Source organism: Penicillium lagena (assembly GCF_028827675.1).
Source record: "Penicillium lagena strain IBT 129212 chromosome Unknown utg000002l_segment0_segment0, whole genome shotgun sequence".
Lineage (NCBI taxonomy): Eukaryota > Fungi > Ascomycota > Eurotiomycetes > Eurotiales > Aspergillaceae > Penicillium > Penicillium lagena.
Window position 1 is genome coordinate 2,599,885 of NW_026623223.1, and position 15,892 is coordinate 2,615,776.

At 53.0% G+C, this 15,892-nt stretch overlaps 8 protein-coding genes across 8 annotated transcripts; 3 read left to right on the forward strand and 5 right to left on the reverse strand.

Moving 5' to 3' along the window:
* Positions 1 to 633: 633 nt before the first annotated feature.
* N7510_003825 (Zn(II)2Cys6 transcription factor domain-containing protein) lies at positions 634 to 2,371 on the forward strand (the record flags this gene model as incomplete). The annotated part of the gene is made up of 2 exons (XM_056975751.1): positions 634 to 690; positions 737 to 2,371. The coding sequence occupies 2 exons, from the start codon at positions 634 to 636 to the stop codon at positions 2,369 to 2,371; spliced, it is 1,692 nt and encodes a 563-aa protein (XP_056835707.1).
* A 327-nt stretch (positions 2,372 to 2,698) lies between these two features.
* Positions 2,699 to 5,208, reverse strand: N7510_003826 (uncharacterized protein; the record flags this gene model as incomplete). The annotated part of the gene is made up of 4 exons (XM_056975752.1): positions 2,699 to 3,705; positions 3,754 to 3,812; positions 3,867 to 4,451; positions 4,670 to 5,208. 4 exons carry the CDS (start codon positions 5,206 to 5,208, stop codon positions 2,699 to 2,701), a joined length of 2,190 nt encoding a protein of 729 aa, XP_056835708.1.
* A 956-nt stretch (positions 5,209 to 6,164) lies between these two features.
* N7510_003827 (arylsulfotransferase family protein) lies at positions 6,165 to 7,655 on the reverse strand (the record flags this gene model as incomplete). Its single annotated transcript, XM_056975753.1, has 1 exon — positions 6,165 to 7,655. One exon carries the CDS (start codon positions 7,653 to 7,655, stop codon positions 6,165 to 6,167), a length of 1,491 nt encoding a protein of 496 aa, XP_056835709.1.
* Positions 7,656 to 7,738: 83 nt separating this feature from the next.
* Positions 7,739 to 8,020, reverse strand: N7510_003828 (uncharacterized protein; the record flags this gene model as incomplete). The annotated part of the gene is made up of 1 exon (XM_056975754.1): positions 7,739 to 8,020. One exon carries the CDS (start codon positions 8,018 to 8,020, stop codon positions 7,739 to 7,741), a length of 282 nt encoding a protein of 93 aa, XP_056835710.1.
* An 842-nt stretch (positions 8,021 to 8,862) lies between these two features.
* On the reverse strand, positions 8,863 to 9,763 carry N7510_003829 (VIT1/CCC1 transporter family protein; the record flags this gene model as incomplete). The annotated part of the gene is made up of 3 exons (XM_056975755.1): positions 8,863 to 9,104; positions 9,183 to 9,273; positions 9,338 to 9,763. 3 exons carry the CDS (start codon positions 9,761 to 9,763, stop codon positions 8,863 to 8,865), a joined length of 759 nt encoding a protein of 252 aa, XP_056835711.1.
* A 1,029-nt stretch (positions 9,764 to 10,792) lies between these two features.
* N7510_003830 (uncharacterized protein) lies at positions 10,793 to 11,409 on the reverse strand (the record flags this gene model as incomplete). Its single annotated transcript, XM_056975756.1, has 2 exons — positions 10,793 to 11,252; positions 11,351 to 11,409. The coding sequence occupies 2 exons, from the start codon at positions 11,407 to 11,409 to the stop codon at positions 10,793 to 10,795; spliced, it is 519 nt and encodes a 172-aa protein (XP_056835712.1).
* Positions 11,354 to 12,994, forward strand: N7510_003831 (uncharacterized protein; the record flags this gene model as incomplete). The annotated part of the gene is made up of 3 exons (XM_056975757.1): positions 11,354 to 11,447; positions 11,503 to 12,788; positions 12,845 to 12,994. The coding sequence occupies 3 exons, from the start codon at positions 11,354 to 11,356 to the stop codon at positions 12,992 to 12,994; spliced, it is 1,530 nt and encodes a 509-aa protein (XP_056835713.1).
* A 548-nt stretch (positions 12,995 to 13,542) lies between these two features.
* N7510_003832 (uncharacterized protein) lies at positions 13,543 to 14,833 on the forward strand (the record flags this gene model as incomplete). Its single annotated transcript, XM_056975758.1, has 3 exons — positions 13,543 to 14,051; positions 14,125 to 14,338; positions 14,453 to 14,833. 3 exons carry the CDS (start codon positions 13,543 to 13,545, stop codon positions 14,831 to 14,833), a joined length of 1,104 nt encoding a protein of 367 aa, XP_056835714.1.
* Positions 14,834 to 15,892: the final 1,059 nt, after the last annotated feature.

Here is a 15,892-nt window from a genome sequence, read left to right on the forward strand (position 1 = left end):
AGCAGAAAGGGAAACAGGAACGAGAGGTCGTTATATACTACAAACCAAGGACAACTCTACATGCGCGGCAGGCGCGCATTGATCCAGCTCTCCCGATCTCGGTAGAATACCTATATGTCCCTACTTCGGTACTAAGTATACCAATCAGGGCATCACCAATATCTCATCGAGGGGCATCGCGCGGGGTCGGGCCCTTGATTGGACTTCTCCCGTTTCGCTAAGAACAGGGATGATGCAAGCCCTACAAAAATCCCGGGTGGTCCTCCGTCCTGCTCGCAGTCGGCCTTGCTGACCATCCTGAGCAACCAGTCGTCCAGCCTTAGCTCATATCGTCACGACAAAATCCTCGTCTTCAGCTCCTTCTTCCCAAAACAGAAAAAAGTGGGACGATACGATCCCCGATCGCGGATCTCCCGTATTTGAAGCGACTCGCCTCTGGGGCCAAAAATCGCGAGCTCTGTGGCTTGTTTTCCCGGGTCTCGCTCTCTCTTCTAGAACACAGTCGTTTCCGTATCGCGTTCTTGGCTCTGTTCAGCCCCGACGACGCCAAATGTCGATTACTTAAAGGCTGTGCTGCTGCGGACGCATGCTTCTTTCCAGTCATGAATCTCCTTTGAGCCTCAAGCTTTTGCCATGGTGGGGGTTCCACACAGCAAGGGCTGCGCGCTCTGTCGCGAACGACACATCAAGGTGAGAGAGACTTTATTCAATGATCTCCTGGTATTAACGGCAACAGTGCGACGAAGCGCTGCCCGAATGCACCCAGTGCCTGCGTTACGGCCGCCCCTGTCCCGGATATCGTCGCACGTTCCGGTTTCAAGATGAGGGCCCGTCCCTGGACAAGATATACCGTCCCCATCCTCGGCGGAGACACAGACGCGCGACGGCCAGAGCTGCTGTAGCGGCCACCTCGACAACTCAACCCAGGTCTTCTTCTGCCCAGTCTGTCGCGCACGTCCCAGAGCCCGACAGAGGAGCGGGGGAAATAGCGGCGGCGGTCCGTGACAATGCCATCAATCTAATGCGCCGGCACTCGGCCACCATGGCCATCGATGAGAGCATGTCGCCATCACTAGTACGCCAGTCCTTCAAGGCGGCGCAACCCCAGCTCTTCCTCGATTTTATCAGCGCGGCTTTCCCTACGCTCTACTTCCATAACAAATTCCGCGCGGGCAGTGACCCTGGCTTCCCGACGTACATCATCCTCGCCTATGGACAGGACTCGTACCTCGACTCGGCCATCTGCTGCCTGAGCTCGGTGTACCTGGCCCATCTCACACAGGACCGAGCCCTGCTCCGGGTCAGTCGACACATGTACGCCGTGTCGCTGGGCGAAGTCATCCGCGCATTGCCCAAGCCCGGGCACGCCATGTCCGACAATATGCTCTGCACAGCGATGATGCTCAGCGTCTACGAGATGTACGCGCAGACCTCTCCAGGCGCATGGGTCGTTCACGCCGATGCAGTCAAGCGGCTGATGCAGTCCCGGGGCGCGGCAGCGCACAAAGTTGGCTTCGGACGGTCCTGCTGGATTGCCTTTCGTGGGTTCCATATCGCTACCGCGGTCTACGAGGGGAAACCCTGCTTCCTCGATGAAGAAGACTGGCAGCGCTTCGCAGCCGTCATCATGGCCGAGGATGCCCAGAAACCAGGCGAGTGGTCCGCCTACGCCGACTTGTCCGATCTCGCCTTTATGGAGATCGCCAAATGCCCACGCTACCTTTCCGAAGCGCGCGATATTATCTCCGGCATCACGGACCCAAATCCCACTGTCATCACCTCCCTCATCAGTCGCATCCAACGCACCTCGCACTGTCTGCAAGCGCTTAGCGCCCAACTCCGCTCCTGTATCAGCGGCCACGGACAGCGCCAGCAGGGAATCATCAAACGCCCCGGCTCATTTATCGGACCAGTCCCAGAGATTTTCCCAGAAACAGGCCCCTCCCTACTCCTCCGCGGCGCGGAGAATCTAATATCGACCCTGAGCCAACTGTGGACCCGGCTCGACGACATGCTGCGCATTCGACCCGCTGAGGAACTTTCCCCGGAGTCTCCATACTCCTCCGTTGCTAGTCCATCCGGCGACAGCAGCGTCACGTCTCCGTCACAGCACTGCTCGACCCCGTCTGTTACTGCCAAGCCTTGCACCACTACATTGCCATTCCGCATACACTCCGAGCTTGGGCGGGGTCCGTCAAGGACCTCTGATCCCAATGATCCGCGCGGTGTGATATGGTTGGATCGTGTGGCTTCGTCGATGGGTATGCTGGGGACAAGAGTCGTTCCTGCTGGAGAAGGGGAGGAGGAATCTGTTGCAGGTCGTATAGATGATCGGGAATTGTCAACCGGGAAATATACCATTCAGAGCTGAAATTCTGTCATTGGCACTTTTTGGCCTAGCGGTACAATTTTACACACATTGTGGTCGACAGGAGGCTTAATTGTTCGTTAGCGAGCGCTTGTTTTTTCGCCTACTTTTCCTCGTGCCAAAGAATAACTGTATGAGACCTTGGCTGGCTCCAGGGCTTTTCTTATTTATACGATATACGATTTGATGATTTGAGCCAAGTGCATGAATTGACATTCATTTTTTTATCACAATTCGTCATGTAGGACTAGAACGCATAATATATACAAAATGAACACTTTGCGCAGAACACTTTCGCGTTACCAGCCTGGGCACTAGTATGACCCGTACCTAGTATTCCATCGATTCCTCAAGCAACTTCCTCAATTCCCCCTTTTCAGCCTCCAACTCCTTACTCAGCGTCGGCGCAAGCATAAGCACGCGCTGCTGCGGAATCGTCCCCTCAACCAGACCCTCGACATCGGAGTTCTTGAACCCCAGGTCCTTCAGCCCGCGCGGCTGATCACCCAGCTTTAGCAGGAACTCCGCCAGCGCAGCGCCGAGAACTTCGCCCGCACTCTCGCGCTTCACGTTCGAGATATCAATACCGAACGCCTCAGCGGCGGCCAAGTGGCGGTCTGGGTTCGAGGCGGCCGTGAAGCGGAAGACGGCTGGCGCAGTAACGGCGACGGAGACGCCGTGCGGGATGATCGGGTAGTCGACTTCGTAGCCATTGTGCTTGTAGCCGGGGTTCTGGCTGGAGATCGGGTAGCTCATGCCGTGGCACAGGTGCACGCCTGCATTGCCAAATCCGACACCTGCGAGCGTGGCCGCGAGGAGCATGTTCGACTGCGCCTCGTGGTCGTCCGGGTCCCGAACCGCGCGAGGGAGGTACTTGACCGTGCTGCGGAGGGCTTGTAGGGAGAAGATGTCGGATATGGGGTTTGCGCCTTGGTAGGCTGGGCGGTTGATGGGGTTTGTGGGGCGCGGGGTGCGTTCGTTGTAGGGGATTGCGGTCCAGGATTCGAGCGAGTGGCAGAGCACGTCAAGGCCGGACGAGGCGTGCACTGCTGAGGGCATAGTGCGCGTGTTGAGCGGGTCGCAGATTCCGAGCGTGGGCTTGAGGTTGCGGTGGGCGATGCCCGTCTTCGCTTTCTTGGAGACTAGGTCGAAGATTGCTGTGCCTGTTGTCTCGGACCCCGTGCCGGCGGTCGTGGGCACGGCTACGAGCGGGCGCAGAGGCTTGGTCACAGGGAGACCTTTGCCCAAGGGTGCATTGACAAAGTCTAGGAAGTCGGCCTCGGGGAACACAGTGTAGAGATTCATCAGCTTGGCCGTGTCGATGACGGATCCACCGCCTGGAATCGGTTAGTTTCTTGTAGCCACGAGGTGATCAAAGTACATACCGACAGCGAGGAAAGCATCCGGGTTGTATGGCTTAGCAAATGCAATCGCCTCCTTCACCCTGCATTGCAGTGGTGGTTAGACTACGGTCGACCAAATCCAGGGTTCAACGTACGAGCTGTCCTTCGGTTCGACGCGGACTTTGTCGAACACGGTAAACTCAATGCCCTCACGGGTGAGACCCTCAACGGCCTGCTTCATAGCATCAAGCTTGGTGACGGTGGAGTCGGTGACGATGCACACGCGCTTAGCGCCCATGTTCTTGAAATCCATCCCGACCTCCTTGGTCGAACCGGGCCCGAACCGGATGCTGGACGCGGCCATCTCAAAGGCATACTCCTTCTCCCGGGCTGGGTCGATCGGTGTGGCCATGTGGCGGCGCACATGGCTCAGCAGGGACGGGGTCTGGTGGTGATGGTGGTGGTTTGGATTGGAGTGGCACGGACAAGTTGGCGGGTGGGTGTACTGCACAGTGCGCAGCAGGTTTAGGGCGCGGTTGGCGGCTGAGGGAGCCACCCGAATTGCAGGCGAGACCATAATGATAATGAAAGAGAGAGAGCGCGCGTGGAAAGAAATGGGGGAGAGGGACGGGAGAGGGACGGGACAAAAGAAGAGGTGAAGCGAAGAAGTGACGGATAGAAAGCCAACCCCCAAGTTGGAGAAATTGCGGGGAGAGATCGGTGTTGTAGCCGAAAGATGGCTATACGGCGAAAATTGTCATTATGATTGTTCTAGGATAAATGTCATGAAGAACTCGTATATTCTCATCATGTATTCATATACTAATTAAAGTGCCTACTTTGCGATCGATCCTTTTTCTCCGTGTCCAACGAGTGTTCAACAACCTCGGCAAACCGCCGTCTCCATCCATCATGACATCAGCTACCACCCCCACCACAACCTCAACAGAGAGTCAACACCAAATCCGTAGACGCATCGCTCACCCGTACCTGGCTACCAGCCGGTGGAATGCCCTGCTCCCAGTAGAGCTCCGGCTCAGCAGGCTGCACCCGTACAGAGTATCCAGCAAAGGGATCGCCAAACACATCGGAGAGGTCGTACCACACCTGTTGCTCGGACAAGTTATAGGCAAACACCGTCGTGGGCGCACTAACATACAGTCCATCCTGCTCGGTGCTGATCTTGATGGCGATCCCGCCGGCGACGGGGTCCTCCCGGAAGGTCTCGGCGAATTGTCCGTCGGAGGGGAGGATCACCTCCGGCCGAACGGTGGACCCGACGGACCAGATGTACACTGGGTTTTTGCAGAAGTTTATCACTACGGCGCGCCCGAGGGGCTTGGCGGAGGGTGTTGGTGTTGGGTTTGAGTAGATAGCAGAAGAAGAGGAGAGTGTGGAGGGCGTGATGCTTTTTAGTTCGCGTGGTTGGTTATTGTTTGGGAGGGAAGTTCCCAGCGAGGCGAGGGAGAGTAGTGGAAGTAGATTGAGGAAATGCATTGTGAGGATCTGAGGGAGACGCCTTGACTGATAGCTAGTGAGTTTGGTGGGAGTCGGGATGGTTTATATTCTCTGCTCGTCGGCCATACAGACACTTGTGAGAGATGAGTCGGAGTATTGTAGAGAGTACAGAGCACAACGTCCACGGGAAACACCTGAGGAATGTTACACTCTGCAATGGTTGGGCCGGTCCTACGACAAGAATGCGGGCAGTAGGGTCTTTAGATTGGGTATTCAGGGAATATGTATCAGGAGGGTATGTATTCTCATGTTATAGAACACAGAATGTGATTCAAACCCTAGAATTGACTGTAGTTGGGTCCCTATAGTATGCTTTATTTCCAGTGTCTCAACTGATGGACTTAGGGCTAGTATTCCTCTGGCGATTAGGCCTGTTTGCCCAGAACAAGCCCAGATCCTCCCTCCCCTGGGCAGGGCGAGATCTGTCCACCCGGAATGCCCAATCGGAGGATCTGGAAAACCGGCACAGGGACCATTCGTAGCTGGGAAGCCCTGTGGAATGTGGAAACCAAACACCCTCACCCAGAGCTTCTGCAATTATCAGATGCAAATGGAGACTATTTTTACTTGACAGAATGCTTGTGGCGCATTCATGTGAAGACAAAGCTATGTCCCTGTGACACAAACAGCCGGTCGGGGACATCCCAGCAAGCGGCTTTAATTTGCCGATGCGATTCCGGCACAATCCAATGCCGAAGAATGCCCTACTTGAGATTCAACGAGTGCATATCCTTTGGATGAGTATGTGGATGACTAGGCATTCATAGGCAGTATAGAGGACAATACGTTCTCTTGCACATTCTATATTGCAATATATATACAATAGAAATTTGTTTAAGAAGAGCAATATACAGAACCCACTGTATCAAACAATCCAAAAAACCCCAATAAAACTCAGGAATGAGAAAAGGAAGCGCTCGCAATCCTCGGCTCGCCTAGAACGAGACAATGTCCGAGGTACCCAGAGTGGCGTTGCCCTTGCGGGCCACAACCTGGATATAGCTAGTAGGCAGGTCACCCAGGGAGACAGCAGTCTCAAAGCCCGTGCGGACATTATTGGCCGAGATCTCGGTGTTGTTGACCGAGGTGTTGGAGGTAGCAGCCAGGATAGCCCAATTATCGTATTCGGTAGCGCCGTTCCAGCTCATGTAGATATCGGCACTGTTATTCGAGGTGCGTGTGATGGCCAGCGAGGGCTTCCAGAAGGGAGTGGCCTTCCACTGGCAGCGGTAGCCACGGTACGAGGCAACGGCGTTGTCCTCACCGAAAGCAGCGCTGAAGACCACGCTGCCGTTGGGGCTGAATTCCTTGACCTTGGAGATGGAGCCGTAGTCCATGAACGCATGCTGGTTCGTGTAGCTCAGGAGCTGGGTACTGCCCTGGCTGACGGAATGGATGGTGTCCTCGGGGTCGATCAGCGAGCGCAAACCCGTCACGGTGTGGTTTTGCAGGTCAATGCCCAGGAAGAGGCCGGAGGTCTGGCCCTCGGAGTCGGTCTGGGTGTTGTGGTTGTTGAACAGACTGAGGACCATGCCGTGGTCGGTCTCGTTGTGGACACGGATATCGTGCTGCCATGAAAAGTTGGTGTTGCCGATCTGCTTAAAGTCGCCGCCGTTCTCGCCGTCTATCTGCCACATCACCGTGCCGTTGTGGTGCAAGTAGAAGCCGGACCACATGTGGCGCAGGGACACGAGGTAGCCGTGGTGGGTAGTGGTGATGGCGTTGATGTGGTAGGCATCCCAGGGGTTTTCCTGAGTGCCGGCATCGGAGGCAAGTGCCTGGTGGCTGCTGTTCAGAGGGATGGCATCCTGATGATCGAGGGCACTCCACGAATTGATGATCCTGTTGGTGGGAATATCAATTTCGTAGAAGTGGCTGTCGAGCATCCAGTCCGAGGTCGTACCGTTGACAGAGGTCAGATCATGCTGGGTGAGGTTGTATGCGGTGACCAGCATGGTGTTGTTGGGAGTGATATGGCTCTCGTGCAGGTCAATATAGGAGTCCTTGGTGGAATTGTCCGGCGTGACGAATGCGCCAGTCAAGGTGACGGTATAGATCTCATTGTAGGTATCATCGAGAATGTGGACCGTACCGTAGCCGTAGCCAACGTCCAACATGTCACCGGCCCAGAAAGTGATGACATCCTTGCCGAACAGCTTCTGCACCATGAAGTTGGCAGTAACCTCCTCAGGACCGTCGTAGATCAGATTCCCGGAATTGTCGTAGATGAGGGCAGCCTGGCCGGCAGACTGAACAGCTCCACGAGGTCCAAGGAAGAGATAGCCCGGGGTGACAGGTCCGGTCTGGTTGATCTGCAACTGTGGCGGCTGGAGGTCGATAGACTTATAGGAAAGGTAAGGCCAGTCGGCTGCCGCACCGAGGGCCAGCAGCAAGGCGCTACCAGCAGTATACCACCATCGAGCCATTGTATAATATGTATAAAAAAGAGCGATACAAAAGAGTGTGAATTCCAAGTAAAAGAATGGCGATAGTGAGAAAGTTCAGAAACCTATCCAGCATCCAGCACGACCGGGGGAACTGCCTTCAACTTAAAGGTCCACGACAAGCCTTCGGCCAGAGGGGCAACCCGGAGCGCAGCCCTGAAGATCATTACCGTTGAGGTGGGAGGCAAGACGGAGTGGGTAGAAAAAGGCTTCACGATCCAACCAGGGTGTCGGAACAGTCTGCCGAAGCTTGGCGATATACGCAATGGCAGTACTTCGGGTTCGGAAACGCAGGATATTGCACTTTGCCACCAGGTACCAGGTCCCGGAAATTTAGGTTTATCCATCGGCAGACACCGATGCCATCAGAGGCTCAGGAACATGATAATCGGCTGAGACTTCACTATAATTGTCTTTCTCTCTGTACTTCTTCCATTCATATGTCTCCGAGTGCCTTCCAAATTAACAAGCCTTTAGCCACTGACGTATAGAATGGGTCCGCCGTTAGATTGAGGCTCTTCCCACCCTTTCCTCTCCGCGGGACTTTCAATAGCCGATCCCTCTTGGCAAATTTCATCCGCGTGAGCGAAACCACACTTGGGCCAGTTACGGTACAACGTGGTTGGAGATTTTCTCCCGTGGGCCTGTGACTCGGCCGTTTGACCCAACGGTGGAGACTGGAAAAGCATTGCGAGTGGTTGAACCAGTGATCAAAGAGAGTGGCGGCGAATGAGGCAAAACCATTCAGAGTATGGTACCGAACATGGCAACGCGTCATCTTACTATTTCCGGACATTTGACAGTCATCCCGACACCAGTTGCCAATCTATGTCAACCGAGGCGCCTCGCTGGGATAAAGTAATAGTCGTGTTCCCGATTGGGAAGAGATATGTATTGAGCAAGGCGAAATATGTCTATATGATTTAAGATAAATGTAACTTATTCTCGGCCCATTAAATCTCCACACAGACACCACAACTTGAAATAACAGGCCAGATACTCGACGGATCTAAATTTAGGGATCGACAGAAGCCCGCAGAACACGGATAGCGATGATCCTGACTCGCCAGGTATTGATTGGCGATTGCAGACGAGTCACGATGCCTCGGGTTTCAGGTTTCGCGTACGCTCTCTAGCCAAGGCCCCAATATCGCTATCGCTTTTTGCTTAGGTTTTTGCGTCCGGTCTGCTAGGTTTGCAGATTGCTATGGTCAATGCCATACACTATCCCGTAGCTTGTACCAGCAGCAATCGCGCCAACAAGTAATGTCTGTGCCGCACCGTAGAATCCTGCACGCTTGGTTTTGATGACGACGTAGTTCTTCACAAACCCGAAGCTGATGAGGATTACGACCGTGATGCCGATCGAGATGAATAATGCGTGGAGGACGTTGTGCATGGCGAAGTATGGGATCATAGGAAGCAAACCACCTATGAGAGAGCGGTTTGAGTTAGAGACAACGCGGATAATTGCAACTAGGAGCAGGTGTGGCCAGTCAAGTGACATACCGATGAAGTAAGAGACTCCCATTGTGGCTGCTGAGATCCATGCTCTAGAAACATTGGGCTTCTCTAGTCTCAGCTCAAAGTCCATCATGAACTATATGTCTTTGTGAGCGCCTCTCCCTCTATTGAGATTCATAACAAGATCATCCTCCACATACCCGAATCCACTGCTCATTGTTTTGAGCTAGGCAATCGACGACTGCTTGACTCGCCTCTCGAGATATACCATAGTCAGCGAGTATTTCATGGATCTCCTCTTTTTCGGCATGCGGTTTCGAGAAAACTTCTTCACGCTCTCGCGCTTCTTCGGTTTTGTAGTGGTCCCGATCTGTGACAGCTGCAAGATAGGCGCCTAAGCCCATTGATATAGATCCGCTGAACAGCTCGGCTAAACCGCCAATGATGACTAGTTTCGAGGAACCCAGGCTAGACAGACCAGCCGTCAGGGCGAAGGGGACTGTCATGCCATCAGCAAAGCCAATGATCGCATCCCGGACCACCGGTCCTGACTCAAAATGGCGTTCGAATGCTGCATGGATCCGGATAGGCTGTTCACTCGGGGCTTCTGCCAACAATGCAGACATTATGGACAGTGACGATGCCTCTGCACACAAACTTGGACTTCAGCATAATCTAGCACGGAAATATACATATTAATATGTGTGGTTGGCTTATCTATCGAAAAGACAATTCTTATGGTTATTTTCGTCGCCGTTCAGGCAGCCAAGGCAGCCAGCCAATCACCGTCGACCTATTTCCAAGCATCCAGGATGCCATCTAGTATTTCTCTGTGGCTGTATGCGATCCAAACCTTTTTGCTTACCGATCGTATCCTAAAGGTGAGCGATAAAGCAGGTAAGGGCGAGGCTCATTTCCGATCGTCGGTCTTTCAGGGATTTCGATGGTTCGCCTCTAATTCTGCGACGGCGGATTCCATTTCTGTATACTGCGGCCTGAGGCTAGGCTTGTCAGCACGACCGTACAAGTGTAACACATTGATGTATTTTGTCACAACCACGGTATGGTCTATCTGCTTGTAAACTGATAGTATGAAAGGAATTCCGAAATTAGGCAGAGAAAAATGCAGTATGCCGGTGTGGGCTATTCTCTATTCACCAAAACATAACCAGACTGGATTACTATTATGTTCGTTGAAATTGACTTGTGGCAGTCATTTCACCCAAAGGCCGATGTCCATGTTTGCTGTCGGAAGGTGCGTCCGGCCATGAGTGTGATGTCAGTGAGAAGTTAGGGGAGGACAATTAGAGCTGTTCACGATACGCTATCGTTAGGATTTTTCATTATCGTATATCGTATCGTTAGACTAAAATGGCACGATAATATCTTCGAGACCGCATATCGTGAACAGCCCTAGAGACGATAACTAAGTTAACCAGTGATGGGCTTCTTTGTCCTTGGAGTTTAGCATGTACTTTACTATAACTATCAAAGGTGAAAGTTGACCTGTCCACCGCACCGAGGGCAGAATGCAGACCGCATTTCTGACTGCTCCACCGTCCCTCTTCCCAGCAGAGTCCCTACGCAGCTCAGCATTCGAGCAAACACTCTAAAAGGCTCGAGAAATAATATATCCGAATCATCACTTTCCATGATCACCGGATGCGGCCAATCCAAAGTTTTGCGGGGATGGCCGTGTCCCAAGAACTCACAGTGGCCGCTTTTGGCCTTCGCCGCAGCCCGGTCCAAGCGCCGTTGATTCCTATGTGGAGGACGCGGCAGAGATGACGGTCTCCGCGATCCTTGATTCGTTGGTCTATTTCTCCTCCGCTGCGATGGGTCCGGAGGGGGTGGTTGGGGGGATTTTTTTGGCCCCCTCCCCCTTGCACCGCTGCATCGCTCCTAGTTGCGGGAGAGGCTTGCAGTGTCTCCACACCAGCTTCGGAGCTCCAATAATAACAGCAATGGCCGGCGTCTTCCCGGTAGTCGGCCCTCGCGTGGCTTCGTGCATCTCGTTTGGACCAAGGATCTGAGGTGACACCGGTGTTGCATTCTACGTGACCAGGGGCCGGATGATCGATCTTGCCTTTCAAATATTCTCGCTCGTCCCGCTGTCTGGCCGGTTTAATTGTTTCACAGCAACATATTAGTCTGCCCCAGATCCAGATCCCCTCTGGGGTTGAGTGTGTGTCACTCAAGTATTTCTGTACGACATCATGGGCAAGAGGCTCGGGCTCTTGCGGGCCGTGTACCTGGTTTGCGCCAGCTGCATGGGCTCGTTTGCGTTTGCCTTCGATACCGGCGTAATCAGTGTGTCCATTTAGAATGAACCCTAAGCTCTTATCGCTGACTTTACCCTCCGCAGGCGGTGTTCTCGCCTTGAAGTCTTTTGAGGATGATTTCGGATATGCCCACGATACGAAAGCGCAGAAGACCAACATCAATTCCAATGCTGTCTCCATCCTTCAAGGCGGTGCCTTCTTCGGTTGCTTTCTCATCTCGCCCATCGCGGCGAAGCTTGGTCGGCGCACGGGACTGATCCTCGCCTCTCTGATTTTCACTGTCGGCACAATTCTCCAGGTCATAAACTCGCACACTCTCGGGACCTTCTATGCAGGACGCGTAGTAGCTGGACTGGGCATCGGAGCTGCGACGGTCTTGATCCCCATGTACGCGGCAGAGATGTCACCAAAGGAAATCCGAGGTCGATTGGGTGCTTGTTTCCAGCTCTTCTTCGCCCTGGGCGTCATGGTGGCCTACTGGGTTACTTACGCAGTTAGCAAGGATCAGGCACTAGGCAAATCTCAGTGGCAGACTGCCCTTGGGTTGCAGCTCCTTCCGTCGAGTCTGCTCCTTTTCGGCATGTTGACGGTCAAGGAGAGTGCGCGATGGTTAGCCAGCAAGGGCAAGATCGACGAGGCGCGCGAATCGCTCAAGTGGGTGCGCGGCGGCGAGGAAACTCCAGAGTTGCAGGCGGAGTTTGATGAGATTCTGGCCGGCCTTGAGGAAGAGGCGCGCATCAAAGAGAGCTTTACAATCCGAGAGATTTTCCTTCCGGCCAACCGATACCGGTTCTTTATTGCCATCACAATCCAGCTCTGCGCGCAGCTGACTGGTAACACGTCTCTCGCTTACTATGCCACCCAGATATTCGGCGCTGTCGGAGCAGGCAACGCTAGCAAATTAGTGACAGGTTTCTTTGGCCTGGTCAAGGTCGTCGGTGTCGGCATTTTCCAGCTATTTGTCCTGGATCGGGTTGGCCGTCGTGTGCCTTTCATGGTCGGTGCCTTTGCCATGGGCTCGTTCATGCTCATCGTCGCCTGTATCTTGGCCACGCACCCGACCAACGCCAACGCCATACCGTCTGGTCCGACAAGCTCGGGAATCGCTTGTATTATCATGGTCTACGCTGAGGCCTTCAGCTACAACATGTCATGGGGGCCGCTGCCGTGGCTGTACAACGGCGAGATCTTCTCCAGCCGCACTCGTGAAGCCGGGCTGGCTATTGGTGCGGCGTCGCAGTGGTTGTTCAACTTTATGATGTCCCAGGTCACGCCGCATGCTATTAACAACATCCACTGGCGCATGTTCCTGATGTTCGCCATCTTCAATTATGCCATTATTGTGTACTCGTGGCTTGTCCTGAAAGAGGTATATTTCGACCTTGCTGGGTTTGACATGTGCAGTACTAACCCACATCTCTACAGACGTCACAACACTCACTCGAGGAGATGCAGGATGTCTTTGGCGGCACGACCAGGATCGAGAAAACCGACATGGAGCTGGACCAGGGGCAGTCCAAGGAGACCCAGGAGCAGCACAATGAATATACTGAGCCGAAGGTGGAGACAACTTAACTCATATATGATACTTCATGACAACAAGAACTCTATTAGGACTGGTTGGCAAATTATGAATGATGCAAATATAAACTAAACTGGATATAATTGGTCAACATACATTATTCCTGAGATGAGTGGTCCCTTGAGAGTGTTAGTGAAAAGCTTTTCGGCCCTGCTTGAAGTCCATCATCACCCTAGTCTTTCTCCGAAAGGACTACTCCATAGCCCAGATGTATCCCGGAGACCATGCAAGGTGAATTCTGAATAGGCTCAAGCATGAGAACTATAAACAGAATAGCAGGGGGTCTTCTTTCTTATATCCCATAGTTGTAGGACTGTAGCCCTTGTGACTCTAGAGGAATTTTTATCGAGAAATTCCATGCTCTTCCCCTTAAACCTTTGCGGGTGTGCGACTCTGTGCCCTGAGTGCCTGGGAGCTCTCAACCTGACACACCGGGACATTTCCTTCTCTCACTTCATTCTTTCTACTTACTACCCATACTCACGCGCCCACCCGCTCACCCACTGATCCTCCAATCCATGCCCTATTTCATCTCTTTACCATGTCTTCTTCTAAGGTTACCCGTCCCACCAACCCTGACGGCCTCGTCCTCGAAGCCTGGGGCCAGGGCTTGATGGTCGGCAGCCTGCTTGTCATGGCCGTGGTCACAGTGTGCAACATGAAAAAGCACGTCCTGCTGCACAAGCTGATCCTTGCTGAAGCGTGTCTTCCATTCTCTTCTATGTCTGTCGCTGCACCCACTAGTTTTTATACTAATCCCAAGCTTATTCTGGCCTTGCCCCACAATACTTTCATTTTCGCGCACGAACCCGCTTATGGCTGGTATCTTTCGGTCACAGCCATCGGCCTCAACCTCTCTTGGGCCCTGCACAATGTGATCGCGTGGATGAAGAACCGCCCATTCCTGTCCCGCCGCGTCTCGCTCGCCTACATCATCACTGTCGTTCTTTCTTGGCCTTACTGGGTGGTGGAGATCTATGCCAATTTTACTTACTTCAACAACATCAACACCATCTTCCTGATTACCCGACCGTGGGAGCCTCTGTTTCGGTATGTCGTTGCCTTTCTCCATTTTATTCTCCATCCTCTTTGTATGTGTGCATTCACTGATGATCCCCTATAGTGACCCATGGTGGGTTGCCACTACTGTCTCGCTCTTCTGGACTATAAAGCGCGAATACAACTTCGGGATCTGGGAACTGGTTAAGGTCTCGCCTCGCTTTGGGATTATGCTTCTGTCAATGTGCTTATCTATTGCCTTTATCATCGTCGACACCTGTAGTGTGGTGAATGTGTTCAGCGATGCACTCCCGACCGGCATTGAGCCTTTCTGGAAGGTCTGTCTTATCTTATCCTGTCCCCTTCTCCTTTTCCACATTGCCTGTCTTTTTCTGTTTTTGTCTGCATTGTCTACATTCTCTCTTCATTCATGCTAAGTACTCTCTGTCTAGCTGGCTTTCATCTTCAAGTGCCTCTGCGACACCGTCATCCTCGACGACTTCAAGACAGCGCTGGATCATATCCGCAAGTACTGGCTCCGCAAGCAGCAGTCTGCGTCCGAGGCCTTCCTCACCAGTCCTGTCAGCCCGTCCACTGATCGTGTACCTATCCCCCCACAGTTGCACACTCCTCCTCGTGGGAGACGTGCACCTGCTGCCCGGGAGTATCACGACAATATCGAGGTGGACATACTCTCCCCACGCTCTCGACCGATGGAGGTTGGCGTGCTCTCCTCGCGCTCTCAGCTGATAGAAGCTGACATATTCTCCCCGCGCCCCCGAGCGGAGAAACTCTACTCATCGCTGCGGATTACTATGACAGAGGAGGTCTGATTCTGTTGGGCTATAGGGATGTTTTCTGTGTAGTACATATCCATGGCGTTCTATCTAAGATGGTCGGGCTTGTTCGGACTCAGAATCATGGTCGAATGGGTTACATATGGTGTTTTAAAAAAGGGAAGTTTCTGTTAGAATAATGGCCCCCAGGTAATTTATCCAGCTGCCGCATCTGTCCGCTTACCCATCTGGGAATTCCCCATCATGGAACTGTGCCCCGGTGTGGCCAGATCTCACTATGTAGAGTTTTTCCTCTTCTCTACTATAAATATAGACATGATAGCTAGACCAGAATACCATCGTTTTCAATCATTGTCACATGATACTATCTAGTAACTTCACTAGTGAATACAGGAAATTCAGACTCCCACAGTTTCTAAAAAGAGAGGAATGGATCTTGACTTGACGTTCTGGAAAGCCGTTCCCGCCTTTGCCTTTTGCGTCTAGACCCGTCCAGCGCTCACCTATCGCGTCCTTTCTCCCCTCTCTGGGCGAGACTGAGACTTTTGGCTTTCTTCCTTTGTAGCCTCTATCAGGTTGCTCAGTAGCCACTGCCACCTAGCAGCCGAGTCCATTCACGGACTGAGTCTGAGCAAGCTCACCTAAGCATCTTCAGGTCGTTAGCGGCCAGCTTGGCCCCGTGCTATTCTTCTCTTCTAAACACACCCACATCCGATCGATGCTTACGCATTTGAAGATTGCCAATGACGTCCTGTTGCTGCCGTTAGAAAGTAAATAAGGTTTATTGTGTCTGGCTCATATCTTAATCCACGTGCGAGCTGCCAAATGCCGAGATCTCGGGTTTGGGGCGCCAGGCTTGGCACTCGATCTAGTAAACAGTGGACCGGAGTTGCAGATCACCTAGAAGGGGGAAAAGCGAAGCGAGATCAAAGTATGATGCTTTATGGTGCTTATCAGACAAGCAAGGCTGCCAGGATGGCCGATCAAGCGCATGCACCTCCCCGCCCGAAGTAGTACTAAGTGGTGGGTGTCCATTTTCTTTGCTGTAACTCGAGGGTTGTGCTGCTGATCAGCCAGTCATGGTTCGTTCCTTCG